Source organism: Pseudonaja textilis, chromosome 7 (genome assembly GCF_049901715.1).
Source record: "Pseudonaja textilis isolate UNSWEBS1 chromosome 7, rPseTex1.2, whole genome shotgun sequence".
NCBI classification, from domain to species: Eukaryota; Metazoa; Chordata; class Lepidosauria; order Squamata; family Elapidae; genus Pseudonaja; species Pseudonaja textilis.
The window spans coordinates 33,502,329-33,525,891 of record NC_141996.1 but is presented as its reverse complement, the minus strand read 5'-3'; the positions used below and the strand labels follow the sequence as shown (position 1 = coordinate 33,525,891).

The 23,563-nt window shown below is 36.5% G+C and overlaps 1 protein-coding gene across 2 annotated transcripts; it reads right to left on the bottom strand.

The window, feature by feature from the left end:
- Positions 1–292: 292 nt before the first annotated feature.
- TRAT1 (T cell receptor associated transmembrane adaptor 1) lies at positions 293–23,042 on the bottom strand. Of its 2 annotated transcripts, none has more exons than XM_026700492.2 (6): positions 22,947–23,042; positions 16,208–16,324; positions 13,054–13,090; positions 9,589–9,659; positions 6,297–6,355; positions 293–1,643 (listed from the first exon to the last, which is right to left on the bottom strand). In XM_026700492.2, exons 2-6 carry the CDS (start codon positions 16,320–16,322, stop codon positions 1,383–1,385), a joined length of 543 nt encoding a protein of 180 aa, XP_026556277.1. In that variant the 5' UTR covers positions 16,323–16,324; positions 22,947–23,042; the 3' UTR covers positions 293–1,382. The 2 variants fall into 2 exon arrangements, with proteins under 2 accessions (XP_026556277.1, XP_087793537.1); XM_087937411.1 differs by having other exon boundaries at positions 1,316–1,599; positions 22,947–23,031.
- Positions 23,043–23,563: the final 521 nt, after the last annotated feature.

The following is a 23,563-nucleotide window of genomic DNA, read 5'->3' as shown; positions in this document are numbered from 1 at the left end:
GGTGGTAGTGGAACAGTAAATAAATTGTTCCCTACCTTTGGGTGTTTTCAATCAGCAGGGATGGGACCAGCAAGAAAGGCTCAATTCTATAAGGCTGCCATGTGAAGGAAAATCATTTCAATCTTTTTTTTTTTTTTGCTTGAACAGGCCAGGTGAAATGGGGAATCTATATATCAGGATAAGGTACTTCTAAGGCTGATGATGTTACCTAGTCAGGGTAATGAAACATCTGCTAAAACCACTCAGAGCATCAAGGAGCCCTCATTTCAACCTTAAGCTACAAATATTCTGCTTTATTGATCAGTTAAAATACATTTATTAAACAATTAGAGGAAGCATTACATAGTACATATTTTGGAACTACTGGTAATTGTTTATTTTCATGTCAAATTAAATAAAATATATTTAAATATTTGCTTCCTAGAATTATACCAACTGTATAATTTTCTCTTGAATTTGTTCACTATGAACAAAAAGCGACCATTACTAGTAATTCAAAAAAGTGTAAGACAGGTTTAAAGGTCACTGACTAATTTCAAATTGTGCCTAATTCAAACTTCATTGCTATATTATGATATATCCAATGCATTCATGTAGTTTTTATTACAAAAAAATGTTTTGGACTGAACTGAACAGGTACAGTATATCTGAGCAGCAATTAGGAATATCACTTCTTATAAAATACATGATAAAACAGTGGTGTAAAAGTCAATAGCAATCAGTTAAATACAATGAAAAATTTCAAATTCTTCCTTGGAGATTTATTTTTATACCTCATTTACTACTTTATAGACCATTTAATTCAGATGCTCAAGACATTACATGCTCATTGAATAATTGGGATTGACTCTTAACAGTTCTTAACTAGCAGGAAACTAAATACATGCCGACATTACATTTGCTCGCTGTATAACTGTTAATTAGATGAATCAAAGCTGATACATTATTCCCTAATTAACCTTAAATATTTCCTGATGTTATTACATGTGCCGTATGGCAAGTTACAATTATCCAGAACAGAGCTGAATGAGTACGTTTTTTTCAGAAAGGTAGCAAAAATTTTGTTAATGATTCTAATCTTCCAATGGAATATAACGGTTTTATAGTAAAAACAGTATTTTGGCTTCTCATATTTGAAGCAGGTAGAGGGTATAACCAGTTCCACACTGGCCTGCTAAAAGGACTAAGCAAGTTTCTCCATGGCCCCGATAACTTCTTGCATGATCCAGACTCTTCTAAGCACATTTAATTGAAAGTCTCAAAAAAATAATAATGAATTGTTTCTCTACAGAACTCAATGGCACAATTTTATTCACACAATAATTTATCTAACTTGGCAATTGATTATCTCAGTGAGTGTTTAAATTGAGAAAACTATTTGGTTACTGAAACATGACATCATTTGCATTGTGTTTTAAACCAAACTCTCTGAACGAATCAACGTGAGAAGTATTTTCAAACGACTTATTTTCAGCATTGAGTTGTTCACTGTTGAGATAAATGCAAGACAGCATGGAGTTCTTTCCGATAAGTTGATTTTCACCCATTTCTAATGTAGGATATTTCTTTTTGGGCTGCATTTTGTGCTTTCTTCTGACACTATGATCAAGGGAAGCATAACACATTTGGCGTTCAGCTGTTTGCTACAAAAAACAAGCAATTCATATTATTGATACGTCATTTTTACTATGATGGCAAACAGCTAACAGTAAAAGTAACAATTCAGTTGTATGATACACCTAAATGAAATGATATAAATTTGCAATTAAGTGTTTGAACATTGGGCGCTATCTAACAAAATGAAATTCAATGGTGAAAAAAATAGGGTTCTTCATTTGGGCAAGAAAAACCAAATGTACAGGTACAGTATAGGTGGTACCTGGCTCACTAGTAACTGATCTTGGAGTCCTAGTGGACAATCCCTTTAATATGAGCCAGCAGTGTGCTGCAGCTGCCAAAAAAAGCCAACACAGTTCCAAGCTGTATTAACAGATAGAATCAATTTCATGTGAAGTGTTAATACCACTTTATAATGCCTTGGTTGGGCCACACTTACAGGTGAAACTCGAAAAATTAGAATATCGTGCAAAAGTTCATTTATTTCAGTAATGCAGCTTAAAAGGCGAAACTAATATATGAGATAGACTCATTACATGCAAAGCAAGATAGTTCAAGCCGTGATTTGTCATAATTGGGATGATTATGGCTTACAGCTCATGAAAACCCCAAATCCACAATCTCAGAAAATTAGAATATTACATGCAATCAATAAAACAAGGATTGTACATAGAACAATATCAGACCTCTGAAAAGTATAAGCATGCATATGTACTCAGTACTTGGTTTGGGCCCCTTTTGCAGCAATTACTGCCTCAATGCGGCGTGGAATGGAAGCCAGCTGCCTGTGGCACTGCTGAGGTGTTATGGAAGACCAGGATGCTTCAATAGCAGCCTTCTGCTCTTCTGCATTGTTCGGTCTCATGTCTCTCATCTTTCTCTTGGCAATACCCCATAGATTCTCTATGGGGTTCAGGTCAGGTGTGTTTGTTGGCCAATCAAGCACAGTAATCCCACGGTCATTGAATCAGGTTTTGGTGCTTTTGGCAGTGTGGGCAGGTGCCAAGTCCTGCTGGAAAATGAAGTCAGAATCCTCATAAAGCTCGTCTGCGGAAGGAAGCATGAAGTGCTCCAAAATCTCCTGGTAGATGATTGGGTTGACCCTGGACTTAATGAAGCACAGTGGACCAACACCAGCAGATAACATGGCTCCCTAAATCAACACAGACTGGAAACTTCACACTGGACTTCAAGCATCTTGCAGTGTTTGCCTCCATTGTTCCTCCATACTCTGGGTCTTTGGTTTCCAAATGAGATGCAAAAGTTGCTCTCATCAGAAAAGAGAACTTTGGACCACTGAGCAACAGACCACTTCTGTTTTTCTTTAGCCCAGGTAAGACGCTTCTGACGTTTGTTGTTCAGGAGTGGCTTGACAAGAGGAATATGACATTTGCAGCCCATGTCCAGGATCCGTCGGGTTGTGGTGGCTCTTGATGCATTAACTCCAGCCTCAGTCCACTCCTTGTGAAAGTCCCCAACACTTTTGAATGGCCTTTTCCTGACAATCATCTCCAGGTTGCTGCTTGTGCACCTTTTTCTTCCACACTTTTCCCTTCTACATAACTTTCTATTAATGTGCTTTGATACAGCACTTTGGGAACATCCAACTTCTTTTGCAATTACCTTTTGAGGCTTTCCCTCCTTGTGGAGGGTGTCAATGATGGCTTTCTGCACAACTGTCAGGTCAGCAGTCTTTCCCATGATTGTGATTCCTACTGAACCAGACTGAGAGACCATTTAAGGGCTCAGGAACCCTTTGCAGGTATTATGGCTTAATGAGCTGATTAGAGTGGGACACTTTGAGCCTAGAATATTCTAATTTTCTGAGATTGTGGATTTGGGGTTTTCATGAGCTGTAAGCCATAATCATCTCAATTATGACAAATCACAGCTTGAACTATCTTGCTTTGCATGTAATGAGTCTATCTCATATATTAGATTCACCTTTTAAGTTGCACTACTGAAATAAATGAACTTTTGCACAATATTCTAATTTTTCGAGTTTCACCTGTAGCATACTACATCCAGTTTTGGTCATCACGATGCAAAAAAAATGTTGAGACTAAAACGTGCAGAGAAGAGCAACAAAGTTGATTAGGACATGGTTGCAGGAATTGGGTATGTCTAGTTTAATGAAAAGAAGGACTGGAGTGACATGACAGCAGTCTTCCAATATCTCAGGGGTTACCACAAAGAAGAGGGACTCAAGCCATTCTGCAAGGGACCTGAAGGCATGATAAGAAGCAAATGATAGAAACTAATCAAAGAGAGAAGCAACCTAGAACTAAGGAGAAATTTCCTGACAGAACAATTAATCAGTGGAACATCTTGACTCCATAAATTGTGAATGTTCCAACACTGGAAGTTTTTAAGAAGAGATTGGACAACAATTTGTCTGAAATGGTATAGGGTTTCCTGCCTGATCAGAGGGTTGGACTAGAGACCTTCCAGGTCCCTTCCAACTTAGTTGTTCTGTTATTCTGGTAACTTCTTGGAAACAGCACTTTTTCCTCAACTGGTTTCCTACCTTATCTAATCATGAATTCATTATTTTTACTGTGAAAAATTGGATCCATTGGATCGATTCCTGAATCCATTGGAACAGGATCATAAAACGTAAGTTAATATTGGTTTCCCTTTCTCTATTTGAATTGCTTATCTAAACACTTCTTGCTGATACATTTTTATTGCAATCTTTGGAGGAAATGTTAGGGAATTCCATCAAACCTAATATGCTTTTAGGACTGGCATTGGGGCTTCCTGCAAATCAAGAACTCTACTATAGGACTCTTGGTTTCCTGTTAAACCTAAAAGATTTAAGATTTGTCATTATCCACAGTCATCTTTGAACAAGACTTACTGTTTCCTTAGGTTTGCATTCCTTGATTAAGGTTATTATGGCAAGCATAATGTAAATAATGCTGTCACTGCAATACTTGATTCTGATATGTTCGCTGTTGATCCACTTGAACTAATAGCTGCTTGCTTATTCCATATGCATTTGAAGAAGGCTATATTTTTTACTGTTATTGCATTGGCATACCGTATAAGAAAAGTCTATTCATTACCAGGTCATTCCCCTATTTTACTCTCTATTTGGATGAACTGGTTCAATATCTTGATTTCACACAATCCTACTTCAAGTGGGGCAGGGCCTCCTACTTTGTCCCCACCCATACACCTTACTGGAGGGCTCTTGTATAGGTTAACAAATTGTGTTTGTAGCATCTCTGTAAATGGGTTATTGCAACAGTGTTGCTGTGTTATGAGATATCCAGAGATAAGTATCTCAGAGATTATTCCAATAATGCTCTGGCAATGTTAATAATTTCTCAGTACAATTGTCTTTGACCAAATTTGCAAAGCAACCACATAGTTGCACAGTTAAATTTTATTAGCTAGATTTATGCCAGAATATGAAGCAGAATTAGGCACTGGTCCTTCTCTGACATCCTGAAAATGAACTCTGCTCATTTGTGTGAAATCACAGATTCCACCAGTAACTGTAACAGATAACATTTGAATGCTTATCTATGATTCACACAACCCATATTTCCCAGCTCAATGATTAATGTGCTGTTCTTGAGAACTGAGCAGTAAGTAGGAGCCATGCTCAAGCATATTTAGGTATATCTCCTATCAAACTCAGGAGGGTTCAAAATGAATCTTGCTAATGCACAATCCAATTCTGAGAATTCACAGACCTTTTGTTAATTGTAATTAACTAGGTTATGTTACACTGAATCATTGTACCATTCTGTGGAATGTGTACCTGCAGCAGCACAGTGGGATGATTTTGCCAACTTAGATCTTTTCTAGAAAGAGAGTGCAGTCCTGAACTGGATGGGGGAAGAGGGGAGAGGTTCAGGGTAACCATAATTTCAAATCACTTGGAGTATGCCTAGTAGCAGGAAACAGGAGTCCCCAGCTACCAGGCCACGGGCCATTACAGGGCCGCAGACTCTTTGGAACCAGACCGCACAAGTGGCAGGAAAGCATGTGTGCATGCACAAAGCTTCCCTCACACAAGTAGTGACCATTTACCTCTTGGAAAAAAAATTATCCCCTCTCCACCCAACCGCCAAGCTACCAAGCCAGAAAGGTTGGGAATGGCTGGCCTAGACAGTTATAGCTTTAGTTTCGCAAGATTCTGTGTATAGGTGTAAGCCAGGAGTGTTAAACTCATGTTGTCATGGTGGCATCACGCAACATATTGTCACTTTTTCCCCCTTCGCTAAATCAGGCATGGATGTGGCCAGCGTGTGATGCATTTGCTCGTGGGCCACAAGTTTGACAGCTCTGGTGTAAGCAAATAAAAGCATGAGATTTCACTGTCTCATCTCTAAGCTTGGGTTTGAGATCACATCTATCTTGGCCATTGTAACTAAATGTTACTTTACCTGCAATAACTTAGAACTCTTGACTCCATAATTTTGTTAAGTTAAAATAATAAATGGACATAAATGAATGTGACATATCTACATAGAATTGATAAAGAAGATATAGAATTGATAAAGGAGATAGGGCTGGAATTAAACTTTAAATTGGCCAAGATTTTGAAAGTAACGTTCTGTATTTTAGTGCAGCTAAGATCCAGGCAAATCATTCAACACCATAAAGGGCCTTGAAAAAAGCTGTTAGAAATTAAAGAACATTTATATAAACAAGCATGTACAAACCTGTGCATCAGTGGTGGATCTAGGAGAAGGGACATTCATTTGCTCATAGCAACTTTCATCTGAAAATAATTTTTGATGTAGAATGTTTTAAAACAGTTTATATTATTGTTAATCATATAAAGTCCTGCACTGACCTGTTATTTTTCAATACCATGCAATATAGCAGCTATAACTATACTGTGCTGGCAAAAACCTGACATATTTCACTTCCTCTAGATCAGGAGAATCTGCCCCTCAAGGTGCTTAGATCTGGCTGGTGCGACCCACCTGGAAATGGAGAAGAACTGGCCCATGGTGCCTCTGCCAGTGAAAATGAAGCTTCTGAGCTCCATTTTCGCTGGCAGAGGGTTGCAGGAGGCTGTCGCAGCCAAAAACAGAGTTTGGGAGCCCATTTTCGCTGACAGGGCATTCAGGCCACCACTGGTGCCCCCACATGAGTGACCTCATGCACCCCAGCCATGCCCCTCAGCACCCCCAAAGTCAAACACAATCCTGATGCAACCCTCAATGAAATCAAGTTTGACACACCTGCCGTAAATTAAGGAAGGGCTTTTGGTGGGGGCGCAGTATAGTACTCTGCATCCACTTTCTTGAGTAGATATTTAAACTGAACTGAAGAAGCTTCTTGGATGAGAAATGAAACGTTTTCATGGAAAAAAACAAAGTCCAGTTGCCTTTTGGAAAAGCACCTTTGCGACTATGACCTGAATAACTGAGAATCTCCACAGACATAGAAATGTAAAAAAGTTCTGGACTTGTCCACAGAGTTCATGAGAAATCGAAATCATCACTAAAGCATGATAATATAATTAGAAGAATTTACTTATTTTAATTCCTTGCAAAAATATTCAAATAAACAGATCTTTAGTATATAAAGTTTTTATCTTCTGATTGAAATGAAAACATCACTAATATTGTGGCCAAATTTTCAATGGCAACAGTTAACACAAATAATTCGAATAATCAACAATGATTACCATATATTTAATTGCTTTTATATTCATTTACATAGACCATTGGTCCCAATAAAAGTGAATATTAAAAGTCTATACACCCTATTGAAATGCCAGTTATTTGAGTTGTAAAAAAAATCAAACTGAAATAAACCACTTCTGAATTTTTTGCACCATAAATATAACACATAAGCTATATAATTCAATTCAAAAACAAGCCAAAAAAAACGGGTGGGGGATATAACAATAAAAAAACTTACAATAAGTGTACACACTCTTTTATAAGTAGGGATGTGGTTGTGTTCAGAATTAACTAATCGCATTCAAATTGATGTTATACATGTCAGTACACACTTGCCATTAATTAAAGTGACTCTGATCAAGATCAGCTATTCTAGCAGGATTTTTCTGTTTTTTACTAGTTGCCTCTTTCAGCAAAAACCATGGTCTGCAAAGAGCTTACAAAGAATCAAAGGGATCTCATTGTTAAAAGGTATAAGTTAAGATTTCCAAGGTATTGGCTATATCATCGAACACAGTGAAGACAGTCATCAACAAGTGGGAAAATATGGCACAACAGTGACATTCTCAAGAACTGATAAAAATAACAAGAAGAAAACTCATCCAAGAGGCTAGCAAGAGGAATTTCTGGCAAGCACTGGTTGTATACTACATGTGACAACAATCTCCCCTGTTCTTCATACGTCTTGGCTGTGAGGTAGGGTGGCAAGATGGCAGCTTTTTCTTACAAAGAAAAACATTCAAACTTGGCAAACAAGCAAACATTACGTTTGACAAAAGCATGGGGAAAATATGTTATGGTCTAATGAGACCAAGGTTGAACTCTTTTGGCCATAATTCCAATAATTAAGTTTAACAGGGGTGTGCATTTTTATAGCCACTGTAGGTATCTGTATATAAAATATACTAGCAATATTAAAAAAATATTAAAACATTTTTAAAAGATAGGAACATTTGTTATTAACGTTTTCCTGTATTAAAGATGGGGAATTTCCAAATCTCCTCCAAACCTTAATATATTTTATAATGTAATATAATATAATAATATTAGACACACACATATAAAACAGATATAGATAGATAGATAGATAGATAGATAGATAGATAGATAGATAGATAGATAGATAGATAGATAGACGGACTGATAGATATAGATAACCAGTTTGATCTAGTGGTTAGGGAACCAGGCTAGAAAGCGTGAGACCTTGAGTTCACCCCCCATCTTAGCAATGAAAGCCAGCTAGATCAGTGGTCACCAACTGGTGGTCCATGAGAAAATTTTGGTGGTCTGCAGAAAAATTATTTGCATTTTTTATATTGCACTAAATCAGGAATCTTCAAACTATGGCCCCTGAGCCAGATAAGTGCCATGAAGATTTGTGTTGTTGCAGAGAGTCTCCCCTCCCCCCCCCAGAGTCTTTTTGAGCGGGGCAGAGGGTGGCAGAAATTCCAACTTGGAGTCTGCTTCAGCCTTCTGGTATGGAGCTTTGTGCGAAGGCTGGAGGGAAGCGCCACTGGTGGCGAAGAGTTGGAGGACCCTGCTCCAGTGGGACTGCATCATGGCCTGGAACTGGCTGACCATCTCAGCCCTCCAGGCACTGGTACCTGGCCTTGTACTTCCACAGGTCTTCTTTCTGCTTGGAAAGCCTATGCTTCTAGTCCTCAGTGAGGTGCTTCTGCTGAGCCTCCTTCATGGTCAGATCCAATTTGAACTGAGCCAGCTGTTTTGCCACTGTTTCTCATGGTGGCTGCTTAGTTCCAACAACTCCTTCCTGTTGGGGCCCTAAGGAGCCCAGACAGGCAGGTGAGGATTAACTGGGAGAGGAAGGTGAGAAGAGGCCAGAGAAGTGCCCCTTGATGTGAGTGACATCGAGTTGGCGATGCCCACCCAGTCACTTGACCACCTAGCCATGCCCATCCAGTCAGTCATTAGGCAAATCACATTAGTGGTCTGTGGGATTTAAAATTATGAATTTAGTGGTCCCTGAGGTCAGAAAGGTTGGTGACCCCTGAGCTAGATAATTTTGGGCCAGTCACTCTGTCTCTCAGCCCAGCCCACCTCACAGAGCTATTGTTGTGGAGAAAATAGGAGAAGGAAGTTATGTTGGATATGTTCTCCACCTTGAGTTATTTGTAAAAATAATAAAGGCAGGATACAAATTAAATAAATAAGCATGAACTACTAAATTCTTCCTATAACCTGCAACATTGTCTTCCAGAAAAGAAGGAAAGAAAAAGGGGAAATGCCTACAACAATTAGTTCAAGTTAGTCATACGAACCTAAATGCAATGAATGGACAACTTTATCTAAAACTTACTTAGCATCTCCTGATGGTAGTGATTAAGATTGTCATAAACCGGACAAACTTCTTCATGAAATTCCTCATTGCTGTAAAAGAGGGCAAGACAGATTTAAAACAAACAAATGTGGACATATTGTATTACATTGTATTGCATAATTTGTTTATAAAATATAATGTATATGACTACGTGATTTACTTGAGTTTACACTGTTTGTTTTTGAATAAACAACTATTTGAATATAATAGATTGGATCTCAATATATTCTGTCTCCCCTCTGCACTTTCTGCTCCCCCACCCATCTTTTAATTCATATTACTTTAATTGTCTATTGTTATTGTTGTTTTTATTGTTTCATTGTTTTATTAATGTTAAATTTACATTTTTCATCATTTTTTCCCTGTTTTTATTGAAGTAAGCTGCCCAGAGTAAATGGAGCAAATATTTAGCTAACAAAGGAACATAAATAAAATAAATATCCAGATTTTCATTTATAGAAACAGATTCCCGATGTTCACCATAGAGGATGCAAACATGGTTACTTCTGATTTCTCATTTTCTATTTCCACCAATCCCCTGAAAATCTAATCAGTCTTTAAATCTAATCAGAAATTTCTTTGAATATTAGGAGCTCAAGTTGGTAGTTATGTTGTGGGTTTGAGCTCAGAGCTTGGCAATTTGGTTACAAATGTTTCATCCCCATTCGAGGAGACACCTTCAGTGCACTTTGGATTGTGCTTGTCTGGGGAGCACTGGCCTTTATAAACCTTTCTGAGTTCTAGTCTGATTTTGGGCTGTGTGATGGCTGTAGTTGCTGATTCATAGTCCTCGGTTTTAAATACTGTCTGTGTGATGTAAATTAGTGGCGGTATTGTTGTTTGGCTCAACATAGCATAGTTCTACAGACTCTTGAAAGCACACAAAGAAAGCACCCCAATCCAGCCAATTGTCTCACTCCCGGCATATCCACCTACAACCTTGCCAAAAAAATGTAGAAATGCCTAATGCACCTAATCAATGACTCTCAATACTCCATAACTACGAAACACAATTCCTGGACAGGTGCAAACACCTACATATTGATGAAGATGAAACAATTATATCATTCGATGCCACCATATTATTCACATCTGTAGACTTCAAACTGTTGTCCTAATCAAATAACTACTGGACAACACAAAGCCCCCAAGAGGACTACTCACAATAGATGATCTTCTCCAACTGTGCCTAACCACCCACTTCAAATCTAACTGAGAGACCTATAAACAAATGAAAGGATAGCCCATGGGATCTTCTATATCTGGCCTAGTTGCAGAAGTTGTCATGCAAAAGATTGAAGAGACTGTTCTCCCACAAATAAACCCCAAGCTATGAGTATGTTACATTGTTGTTACTTTTGTGATAGTCAAGCACTACCTACCCACCAAATGATCAATGACATCTTAGCTGATATCTGATTTACAATGGAAACCTTAAATGACAACAAATTGCCATTTCTGGATGTCCTTGTAAGCAGAACCACCAGATAGATAGATAGATAGATAGATAGATAGATAGATAGATAGATAGATAGATAGATAGATAGATAGATAGATAGATAGATAGACAGACAGACAGACAGCCATATACATACATACATACATACATACATACATACATACATATATGGCATTCCACTTTGTTAGGGTATGTTCCCACATCCTTCTAGTTGTGCTTTTAAAGTTGTAGCAAAACCATAAACAAAACTGTGTCAGAACACTGTTCAGGAGAGCTGAATCCCATTGCAACACCATGAAAGCCAACAAAAGCACTTATACAAAATGTTCAAAAGAAATGGATACCCACTAAACTTCATCTGGAGATGCCTACACACGAACAACACAAACATGCAAAGCAACACACCTACCACAAAAACAACAATGACCAGATGTATCACAATCCCCTTCATGCAAAATGTTTAAGAAATGACGGCAAGATTGCTGGGCCAACATGACCTCAAAGTAGGCCACAGAAGCCCACAAACCAACCTCAACTCTCAGACAGATCTGTCAAAACTAAAAGGGCAGACAGAAACAAACCAACAATCAGGCATCATATATCGGATGCAACTGCAAGAAGAACTATGTGGGCCAAACAGGAAGAAAACTATCAACCAGAGTGCACAAATGTTTCCCAGCCATCTAGAGACATGGCCCTCCACCCCTCATGTCTGAAGATGCCAAGACCCACGAAGACTCAAAAAGACATGAGCCAGCAGTGTGCAGCAGCAGCCGAAAAAGTTAATGCAATCCTAAGTTGCATTAACATAGGGATACAATCAAGATCAAGGGAGGTACTAATACCACTCTATAAAGCCTTAGTAAGACTACACCTAGAGTACTGCATCCAGTTTTGTTCACCACATTATAAAAAGGGTGTTGAGGCTCTAGAAAAAGTACAGAGAAGAGCAACCAGGATGATTAGGGGACTGGAGGCTAAAAGATAAAATGAACGGTTGCAGGAACTGGGCTTGGCTAGTCTAGTAAAGAGAAGGACCAGGGGAGACATGATAGCGGTCTTCCAATATTCGAGGGGCTGCTACAGTGAGGAAGGGGTCGAGCTATTTTTTAAAGCACCTGTAAGCCAGACAAGGAATAATGGATGGAAAGTGAACCAGGAGAGATTTAACCTGGAAATAAGGAGAAACTTTCTGATAGTGAATAAAATCAACCAATGGAACAGCTTGCCCTCGGACACAAATTCAATCTAACTTGGACCACAGTTGTAACACAGGTGAAGTCAAAGAGAGAAAGAGAATTCCTGGAAGCCTGGTTTTCCACCAATAAATCAGTAAACAGACACATTGACATCGACCCAATCTACCAACCACTTAGAATGAAAGAACAACATTAGTCATGATCTCGAAGGCAGCATTTAAAGACCAATGAATAGCCCCACTGTAAACAAAATTATAACTTGGTAGATCACAAGAAATCGGACCACATCTCACACAGCCAATCAAATCAACCTGACCATGACATCATTATAAGACATCCATACAACAACACCAGCACTAATTTACAACACATCGACAGTACTTAAAACCAAGGCTTATGACTCAGCAACTACAGCCAGCCAATCACACAACCTGAAATCAGACTAGTACTCAGAAAGGTATTTAAAGGCCAGTGTTCCCCCAGACAGGCACAGTCCAACATGCACTGAAGATGTCTCCTTGAATGGGGTGAAACATTTGCAACCAAATCACCAAGCTCGGAGCTCGAACCAACAACATCTCCAATCAGTGTGTTAATATTATTATTGATTCCAGAAAATTAAGTTCCAATTTTAAACAATGTAAAAATAATTTTAGTTGGAGCCGGAAGTGTTCCAAAAATGTATCAGTTGGAAGCCACATGTATTAAATTGGGATCTAAAATACACTGGATAAAGGTCTTTCCATGTAAGCACACCATCTCAAAAAAGGAAGACTTTTGCCATACCTTGAATTATATTCATTATAATCTTCACAAATTTTGCCTGGAAAACATTTTGAAGAAATCAACAAATTTTTAAAAATAGGTGTTTATCATTTCAATATAACTTATTTTTTAAGATGTGATACTTCTTTATTTCTTTATAAAGATATACTAAATATAAGATGGAATGTTCTCTGCATTTTCCTTTCCTACCATACACTTCTAACTGCTATGTCTCCTTGGTTTTGCCTCCCTTCTAATGCCTATTTTCATTCTGGTCTTCCTTCTGCCAGAACTCTCCCATACCTTTTGTTCCCATTTCCACTTTTTCTTCTACTTTCTACTTTGCTAAACTTACAAAGCAGTCTACATGCAATAAGTAGCAAAGAATCAGTTATAGCTAGTATCTCAACCTTCGCTCTGATCTAAGTATAGTATATAAAATTATACATTGCAATGTCCTACCTGTCGATAAATGCTTCAGCTTCAACCATAACAATACAAGAGCACACAATGAATACAAACTCAAGGTTAATTGCACCAAACTTGATTGCAGGAAATACGACTTCAGCAACAGAGTGGTCAATGCCTGGAATACTCTACCTGACTCTGTGGTTTCTTCCCCAAACCCCAAAAACTTTAACCTTAGCTTTTCTACTATTGACCTCACCCCTTTCCTAAGAGGTATGTAGGGGGCGTGCATAAGCGCACCAATGTGCCTACCGTCCCTGTCCTATTGTTTCTTTTATTCTTCTTATATATATATACCCATGTATTCATAACTATGTTTTTACTTATACCTATTATCTTGTAAGCAATTGAAAACCAAATAAAATAAAATAAAAATAAATAAAGATTTATACTGTATTGTATATTCTATACTGCATATAGACTGCTTTATAAGTTTGGGTAGAGCAGTGTTCCAGATCCAAAATGTTTTTATATATTCATATAAGTGTTGTATGAGTATATAAAAACATATATAGAGTGTTTTTCAAGAAATAAAGATACCAGCAGTATTGTACTACATGCAGATTGTATATTTTTTTCCTTTTTCAGAAATGTAGGAGTGTGGCAAGAATGCTGATTGCCTTTATGTCGATTTACGACATAGAAATAAAAAGAATAGACATGGATCATGCAACCTTCAATGCAGATGTGGAGCTGAAGTTTAGTTGCTAATGTTGGTAAGAGTATGTATGTGTGAGAATAAATGGAATGCTACTGAGCAAAAAGAAAGACAGCATAAGTCATATCGCCTTTAGTGTTTAATGTATCTATGGAAATATATGTAAGACTGCTTGCAGAAATGTATTGGTGGAATGGGGATATAAATGAAGTTCTTGATGCAAAAGAATGTGTGTTTGCTGTGAACCCACAATATAAGGTAGATGGTTTGATGCCGTAAATAGTATTGATCTGAACATTTATATACTATGGTAATTATGTTTTATAGGGAAAATTGCAAAAATGACTGAAAGTAACTGGCAAAAACTAAAAGTAAATAGATTGATACGGGTATACCAAGAAAGAATTTTATGAAAAGTGATAAATGCATGGAAAATTTTTAAGAAATGGAAGTGCTAGTAGAAAGAGAGTGGGTAACATGAATGTTTTTCAACATTTATTTGTTGAAAAAAAATAACAATGTCTGTATAAGAATGTGCTTGTACTCAATTTGTTATGTGGAAATGAATGTTTAGTATGTCAGGAAAAACACAAAAGTTGAATGCCAGAGGAATGAGGTACTTAAAAGGATTGTCTGATAATGCAAGAAGCAATAGGGGCAAGAATGAATGAGTGCTGGACTAAATGAATGGGTCAAGAGGAAGGAAAAGACTTAAGAAAGATGTGGCTGGATGGAGTTCATACAATTTAGAGGGAAAGGCAGGGAGGGAGAGAGACAAAGAGAGAGAAAAAGAGAAAGAGAGAACTATTAAAAAGCAAAATGCCAATGTATGACACATTATATACCAAGCAGGACATAAGAACAGTGAGCAAAGATACAAATGCATGAGAAAAGGTAGTGAATGATACTGAGTTAGAATTCTTGATTTTCATGTCTTTCATGTCTTTGCTTACTGTTTTGTTATTCCCATTCTGTGCTTTCTATAACAGAATGTAACAAAAAATAAAAATGTATGTATGTATGTATGTATGTATGTATGTATGTATGTAATATTGTAGCTTTGCTCTGCAGTATTTTCTGAACTTTTGCTGGCTTCTTTTTTAAAGTAATATCTCAAATTGGAGATATCAAAATCTGGGTTATTTGTGTTTTCTGGCTGAGAATAGTGGTGCTGGCAGTGGCTATAGAATTTGATTTTTGGCTCGTATGGTACCTGAAGGCATTTGGATTTTCTATAATAACTAAGCATTTGCATATAGTAATAGGAATTCAGGAGCTTATATACCAGAAACAGCTGTAAAGAAGAAGATTCAACAGCCATCATGGTATAATAGTCATGAACTAAGGGAGGCTTAAACCTGACAAATGCCTACAGTTTGTTTTAACTACATCTAGCACAGTAAACATGATTACTTTTGAAATGGATGATGCTTCTTGTTAAACCACAACTTAAAGTATCTTATATGTATAAATATATATGAGATTATTTTTAATGTGGCCTTAGTGAAAAGAAGCACTACCTTTACTGAGATCAGATAAAGAATTATTCTTTTTATTCCATTGCAGATGAAAGTGAAACCTCACTTCTTCCTATTTCTATAATTTACAACTTACATTATTCTTGTATTCCTTGTTGTAGCTGAGTTTGATTTGCTTATTTTCATCAGCTCACTGCTGTCATTTTGCTCATATGAATGCATTAATTAAGGTTTAGTTTAATTTAAAAGTCTTAAGATATGCCAATATATATTAATAACAAAGATATATTTTGAGACACTATCTTACTATGACCAATTATATTATCACATTGATTTACACAAGATCAGAATATTGATACAGTATCGTTTAGGCTAATGTTAATATATAGTAGCTACAGTGCTCCAACTGAATCTGCAGAGCTATTGGTCAAAATCCATTGTACTATACAGGTAGTTCATTTCTATCCCAGGGATAAATCTGTTGAGTATTTAAGTAAACCTGTTGTGTATTCTCTACTATTCAGCTAGCACCTCTCCTCTCTTCTACATCTGTTTCTTCAGCTTTGCTTACCTTTTTGTTTCTTGTTTTTTAAGAAGTATGAAACATTTTTTAGTAAAGAAATTATCATAATAAGAGTTACAAAAGAAAGGGGTATCCAACAAATGATACACTGATTAGCATCCATTCCTGTAAGAAGAGAACAGTGTAAATAAAAATAAGAATTTTGTTCATTTAAGTTTTTCAATACAGTATTCATTTGACATGCTAGAATTTATATCCATGTATGAATTTTATAAACACAAACACTACTTTTTTCTTTGAAAGGATCTTTGGATACGGGTAAATACATTATATGAGACATGTTCAAATTCTGAAAAACTAATTGTGTGTTCCTATTTGAAATGTTCAATTTTATTTTCTCATACATTGATAAAACAGATATCCATTTTTCTAATATAGAGGCATAACCAGTTAACAATTGCTATAGAATAGTTAAAGAAAGGAGAAAATTTAGATTTTATTAAAATGCTTAATGTTTTAAAAAATGAGTACACAGGAACATAGGAAATTAGAAACTTGTATTAAATCTCAATTTTTATGCTAATTCTGCAAACTCATGAAGAATGTGTCAGAAAGGTGGTGATTCTTTTTTTCCAGAAATTTTGAAACCATTGCATGAATAACAAAATAAGTAAGATATTCTCCATACTTTGTAAAGTCGGGAAAACAAAAAATATGTGCAATTTGCTTTACTTGCTGACAAATTTACATCTTTTAAAAATAGATGTGTGTGTGTGTGTGTGTGTGTGTGTGTGTGTATGTGTATATATGTATATATGTATGGTATTGAGCTTTGTTCGGGTATTTTCCCACGTCAGGCTTCTGTATAGTGTTCATCTGTGAGTTAGACTTTCACAGCCATTTCTGTTTTAAATTTAGTGCTAGCCTACACTGTGCCAGAATGGTTTTTTCTTCATCCTGATTGGTTGGGAGTCTTGCTCTGTGTTTATTGGTCTTGGAGTTTGCTGTGTTCTGCTTGATTGGTGTTTCTAATACCTTCTGTCTGTTTTGTGGCTTTTTTTGTCTTGATTGACTGGCAACATTGTGTTTCCTGTATTGGAAAGTGCAGCTTGGCTCCGAGTAAATGGACGGCTATCATTTATTAGGAAGCTAGGTTTCATCTGGGGGCCTGGTTGGGGTGTGTTTGAGCTGGAGGTATCAGGGGTGGATCTGTTTGTGCCCAGGTGTTTGCCTGGCTTGTGGTGTGGATATTTTTTTATTTGTGAGTGCAGGCTTCCAAATAATTGACAGTCTGGTGGAATCATCTCTTCTATTCATGCATTCGGGTCTTTTTTCAATCTCTATGGCTTCTCTGATAATTCTGTAGCTGGGGTTTTCTATAGTGGCTACGGTTTTGGTGCCATTGAATTAGATGCTATGACCTGTTGCTTTTATGTGTCGGACTAGTGAGGAAGTGTGTTCCAGCTTTTTGACTGCATTTTTGTGTTCATCCAGGTGGGTACTTATTCTTCTATTGGTCTGTCCAATGTATGTGGCAGGGCATGATGCTCAGGGGACTTCATATATGCCTTGGTTTTCCAGATTAATTTTATCTTTGGGGTTTCTTAGGATGGCTGCTATTTTTCTGTCTGTTTTGAAGGCAGTCTTGATGTGATGCCTGTGTAGTATCTTACTGATTTTGTCTGTAGTACCTCTTATGTAGGGCAGGACAACTGATCCATAGGTCTGTTCATCTTCTAGGTCTCCATTATGTCTCAGTGTGTTTTTGTGGATCAAGCCGGTGATTTTGCTTTTGTGGAAGCCGTTAGCTGTCAGTACTTTAGTCAGGATGCATAGTTCAGTCTTTATGTGTGTGTTGTCTGCCAGGCATTTGGTTCTGGCAATTAGTGTTTTGGCCACAGAGTTTATCTGTGCTGGGTGGTGGTGGGATTGGGCATTGAGGTAGCGGTTGGTGTGCGTTTTCTTCTGGTATAGTTCATTGTCAGACGAACATTATACAGAAGCCTGAGGATGGCAGATGAGATTCTGCCAAAATGTTGCTACTTTAAAAGCACAACTAACCTGATGTGGGAAAATACCCGAACAAAGCTGAATACCATACATATAAATACTTTTGTTTTCTCCAAAAATCTGGTTAGAAATCATACAGATCAGGTAACATTGACAAACATATGAGAAATATAGGAAAACATAAAAGAATATTGAGCAAGTCAACATTCAAAACAAAACAGCAAGTTTAATGAAACATATTCTAGGATTTGTACCACCCACTTGTGCTACCACAGTGCTGTAAATTTGAACTTCAACAGCTATGCTGATTAACTTCTAGTTCAGAGAAAACTGTACAAAGGCACTTTTGCAACATTTATTCTGGAGCTATGGGGCAAACATTGTTTTCAGGTAGGATCTGTGCCTTGTCCTGCCTCTTCTGTCTTCTCTGTCTCCTGAAGTCAAAGTGCCTGACTGACTTTCAACCATCATCATTTGCCACACAGTCTCCAGCCTTTTTTCCTTACTGCAAAAACTAATGCAATGAGGAAAGTACATACTGTGGTCAGGAGTATCTGTAATGATGGACACTGGGCTTCAAAGTGGCAAGCATGGCAGAGAGATCAAAGCTCCACTCCTTTTAATGTGTGGCACAGCACTGCAGGCTTGCAAAAGGGAGCAAGGCTTCAATCACACTGCCATTTTGCAGCCAGTCACTATTGCAGCAGATGTTCCTGATTGATTGGATCACTTTTTTTCATTCCTCCCCTGGTCATCTTTCCATTATCCCCTTCTCTGCTCTTCAGCATCTTTTGCATTCAATTTTATCCCACCCCAATGTACTACATGTATACTTTGTGACATTGTTATAACAGTTATGATAATAATGCAATGGAGGCCATGATTTTCCCAACTGCTGACAGTCATTTTAATTGCTTGTGCTATGTCGCTACTCTGCAGTTGCTGCCAATTTCTCTCCAAGGCCACTCTAGCTGGGTAGCAGGAAAGGTCAAGAATCTATCTGCCTGTGTCATGCCTGCCTCACACATCACAAGGCGTAGACCAGACATTCCACAGACTGCTTATCTACACATGTGAAAAAGTAAACACCTTTTGCCCTCACCAACAGGCCTATTGGCAGTGTTTCAAGCAAGAAGGATCTCTGGGGTAGAGCTGTCCATCAGATCTTTTAAAAGAAACTGAGGCAGATGAGCAAGCAAGAACAAGAAAGATAAGCGGGTGAATAAAACTCTTAAATGAGCAAAAGTAAAAAAGCTGAGCAATTAAGAGAGAGAGAGATGAGAAGCAATCAAGAGACAAAGAGAACGAAGCAAATAGAAAGCTTATAAGATAAAAGCCTCCAAGAAGCAACAAACACCAAATGAGAAAGCCAGCATAAAAAATAACAAGCACAAGAGTATTGTACCAAGAGAAGCAGGACTTTAGTGAGGGCTGTAATGTCTGATTCACAGGATGAGTGTGGGCTTCCAGCAAAGCAGGAAAACTGTAACCCCACAAATCAGGTTCTGACAGATAACCAAACCAACAGGTTGCCAAATGTCAAAGCTCACTTCTTGTCTCAGCTCTATCCCATAGTATGGACAGTGAGTAGTAGATGTTTTGTCCCACTTTCAGGATATCTACCAGTGGTTGGGATAGTTGTGGCCTCATCATCAAATGAAGTTAACACTTTGATGACAAAACAAGGCAAACTACACCAGAATGTTAAAGAATGCAGTACAGGGTGAGATATACTCCTATCCCAAAGGTCAAGAGGCAACTGGACTGTTTTTGTTTTTCACTGAAGAAATTTCATTTCTCAGCCAAGAAGCTCCTTCAGTTCTGAAGGATTTTAGCCTAGGACATCTTTGCCGTCATTCTATCCAATAACAAAACATTTGAGCCATAGAATTCAGTGGAAAGACTATTTCCAACTAACAGAGTTCAATTATTCTTAGTTGTCAGAGGATTTTCCTATGATTGCACATAAACTCTGGATCCCTCAGCCTGAATAGACTAGACCAAGACTCTATTAATAGGCTCATTTATCTTATTTTCTTAAATAACTGTATTTAAAGCTTCATTTAAGTTGTTGTGTTTGCCTGATCTTGATTTAATTATACGTACTTTGTTGTATTATAACTGTTCTTGTATTTGATTTTAATTGTTTGAAAGTAAACCTTAGTGGTACACCAGCACTAGACTGTAATATAAATAAGTTATCATATAAATAAAATACGATAACCAGTGGCTTGGCTCCACTTTACCTGTGCTTATGCAAAAGACCCATTTTTTTTACTCTCTATTCTGTCTCTTTCTCTCTCACACACACATGCATACAAATTACATGGTCTCATGATTCCCACAAACAATATCACAATATTACAGAATGAGTGCAAGAATTTACAGCAAGAAATATTGTTTTACCAGCATTATTCCATTGAAACTAATATGCAAAATTTGGAGTTAGTCATGGGTGCACACCTTGTTTCAGATCAAGGTATGGCTTTAGCTCTTAGATGATATGTCAGTAGCACTAGAGTTTAAAAGTGGGTAGGCCATGATAAATAAATAAGATAGATGACAATTAAATTTGATTTATATAATTAAAATAAAATTAACGCCATTCATATGATAATTTCTTATGTATTTAATTATTTCTGTTCTATTGCATTGAAATTATGATTGAAAGGCAAACTTTTAGAGGGGCTCTGGAATAACATTGCTTGAAGCTTTGATATGTGTATCTATGGTTTAGATAATATTTAGATATCTCTGGCTGAAATCAAGGAATTGATCAAAATGAAATGTAATTATCTTTGTAGAAAAAAATACTAAAACAGAATCTCTCTACGATAGTACTCATATGTATCATTTTGTTTTTAAGTGTAGGTATTCTATTTTTATAGAATATAGAATACATAATACTATCAAAATCTTTGGTAACAATTATCTCATAATCTTCAAATTCTGCCCAGAATATAATCTTAATAACTATTAACACCAATTAACTCTGTTGTTACATCCTCTGACCCCCGCTCCTTTAACCTCAAACTATCTACTATTGACTTACCCCATTCCTAAGAGGTCTGTAAGGGGTGTGCATAAGGGCACAATCGTGCCTACCATCCCTGTCCTATTGCCCCCATTTATTTGCACCTATTTCCTGTATTCTTACTCATGTTTATACTTATACCTATAAGGGATTGACAAATTAAACAAATAAATAAATAAGTAAATTAGTAAATCTCCATGGACATTATCGCTGTACAAAAACTTTATTAAGAGTACAGTATGAATATGTATACCTTCATGTTTCCCTTTATATCAACTCTGATTCAATCTAATCAGATTTCTCCAACTGTTACTTTTTAGATGGGCTGGGGTTAATACATCTCGTAAAATTGCTGAAATATTCTTTTTAATTTCATAACTATAATTGTCCCTTTGTTACTGTCATTGGGATATGTCATCTTAGAGAAATAATGACATGCATTTCTGAAAAAAATATATGCAAGAGCAGAATCTTTATTTCTTGTCAGTAATTGATTTTATTGCCTACGTCTGTAGTAATGTTCCTAACTTACAACCCTGGTTTTGCAATGTGGTATGGATCTGTTTTAAAGCAATTCCTTCAGTCAGACTTAATCATACAGTCACTTGTTATTATATGTGAAACCATCATTTTGTCAAAAAGTGTCCAAATTACAACATAATTCTATATGGGTAGTTCCACTGCATACTTTTGTATTGAAAAATTATAAAAATGAAGTATTGGCTTAAGGGAGATCAACAACTAGGATTAAAATCTCTATATCATCAAAGAAGTAGCCATCACACTGAACTGACATAATATGTGGGAGTTTGACAGAAGGAAGTACTTCTTGGCATATTAAGGAAATATTGGATACATTTTTACTGTCTTTACTGTCTCTATACCACTTTACAAAGCAAATCACAGTAGGGAAAAATCTCAAAGGAACTAAAATAATTACTGACATTCAAATGAGCACCAGTACTAAATAAATGGAGTAAAAATTCTGCATACTTTAAACAGTTGATGTATGAAAACAACTAGAATGATTGCTGCCTACTTATCTGGGAATAAATCTAATTGAATTCATTAAGACTTCAGTCGATGTAGACATTACAGCTTAAGGTAAATATATTGATACGAAGAACTCGTGTTGGGGATTCATATCTCCAGGAGTATCAACTGTTTTAATTAAGGGATCACCTATGGTCTATTGTTTTCTCATCCCATACAATACCATTCAAAGGCAATGCAACTTATATTTCAGAATTATAATTCTGCCTTTGTCTTGGAATAATCAAACATTCTTCTGTATATATTTGTGAAATAAATAAAGTTCTCATCTCAGCCATCATCTCAGTAAAAGCAAATCCATTATGTGATTGAACAACCCTGAACTGGCATAAACACAGATATGCCCTGTTAGAATAAGTTTTAAAGGACAATCTAAAAGAGAATTAATCAAAATTTAGTTGGGTTTTTAGTTTTCAAAACATAAGCCTCAAAAGCAAAAGATAGTTACACGACTATATTTTGTGTAAATAACTAACATTAGTTATGAGTACTAACATTAGTTCCTCCCAACAAATATTTAATAATAATGTTTCTTTCCACCTATCTAAAGATAAATTAAAATTCAAAAAGATTATCAAAATGAATAGACATTGAATTCTTTTGGCAGCCTGCCTTTGGATTTATAAACGTTTTGAATAAGTTTTTTTTTAAAGATAATTGAATTTTATGGTATAAAGGAAAGATACTTACCTTTCAATTTCCTGCTGGTTAAAGAAACAAACGGAAACAAAAATAGGTCTCAGTCAGAGACTCAAGAACTGACTTTTGTTTGTTCAACACTGAGTTAATCTGGGGATTTAAAATTCAAGTTTAAATCCTACAAACAGGAAATGTGGTAGGCCATTCTATAACTGCTATGAATAAAAGCTCAATTATTTTTCTTCTTTGAATCAAATTCTTTTATTAAATTTAGTGTTGCAAGTACGAAAGTAAATATCGTTATTCTGAAGATTATTACATTTTAATTGAAAATCCAAATATATATCACATATTGCATGTTGACATACAAATAGAACTTACTAAATATAAAACCTGTAGATTTTTAAATTTAAATTTCAATCATTAAAGTAAATTATGAATTCTAACAAACCTTTCTTTGGAAGGTTTGCAAGACAAATGTTCAAAGGTTTGAAGATTTACCGTGATTTCAGTTTTCCCCAAAGGGCTGATCTCCAGAGTTGTGAGATTTCAGTTCCCATGATCCCCAGCAAGAAAAAAGACTGCAATTATTTACTGCAGTAATAAATCATAAAAAGAAAATATTGGATAATTTTATAGATTGTGTGACTTTTGAAGTCAGTAGATTG

Excerpts from the sequence above, each read along its gene's own strand:
- TRAT1 (XM_026700492.2), bottom strand. The coding sequence starts at position 16,322 with ATGGATGCTAATCAGTGTATCATTTGTTGGATACCCCTTTCTTTTGTA. Across the intron at positions 13,091-16,207 it reads AAAAAACAAGAAACAAAAAG|GCAAAATTTGTGAAGATTAT; the intron begins GTAAGCAAAGCT and ends AATGTTTTCCAG. Across the intron at positions 6,356-9,588 it reads CTACCATCAGGAGATGCTAA|ATGAAAGTTGCTATGAGCAA; the intron begins GTAAGTTTTAGA and ends AATTATTTTCAG.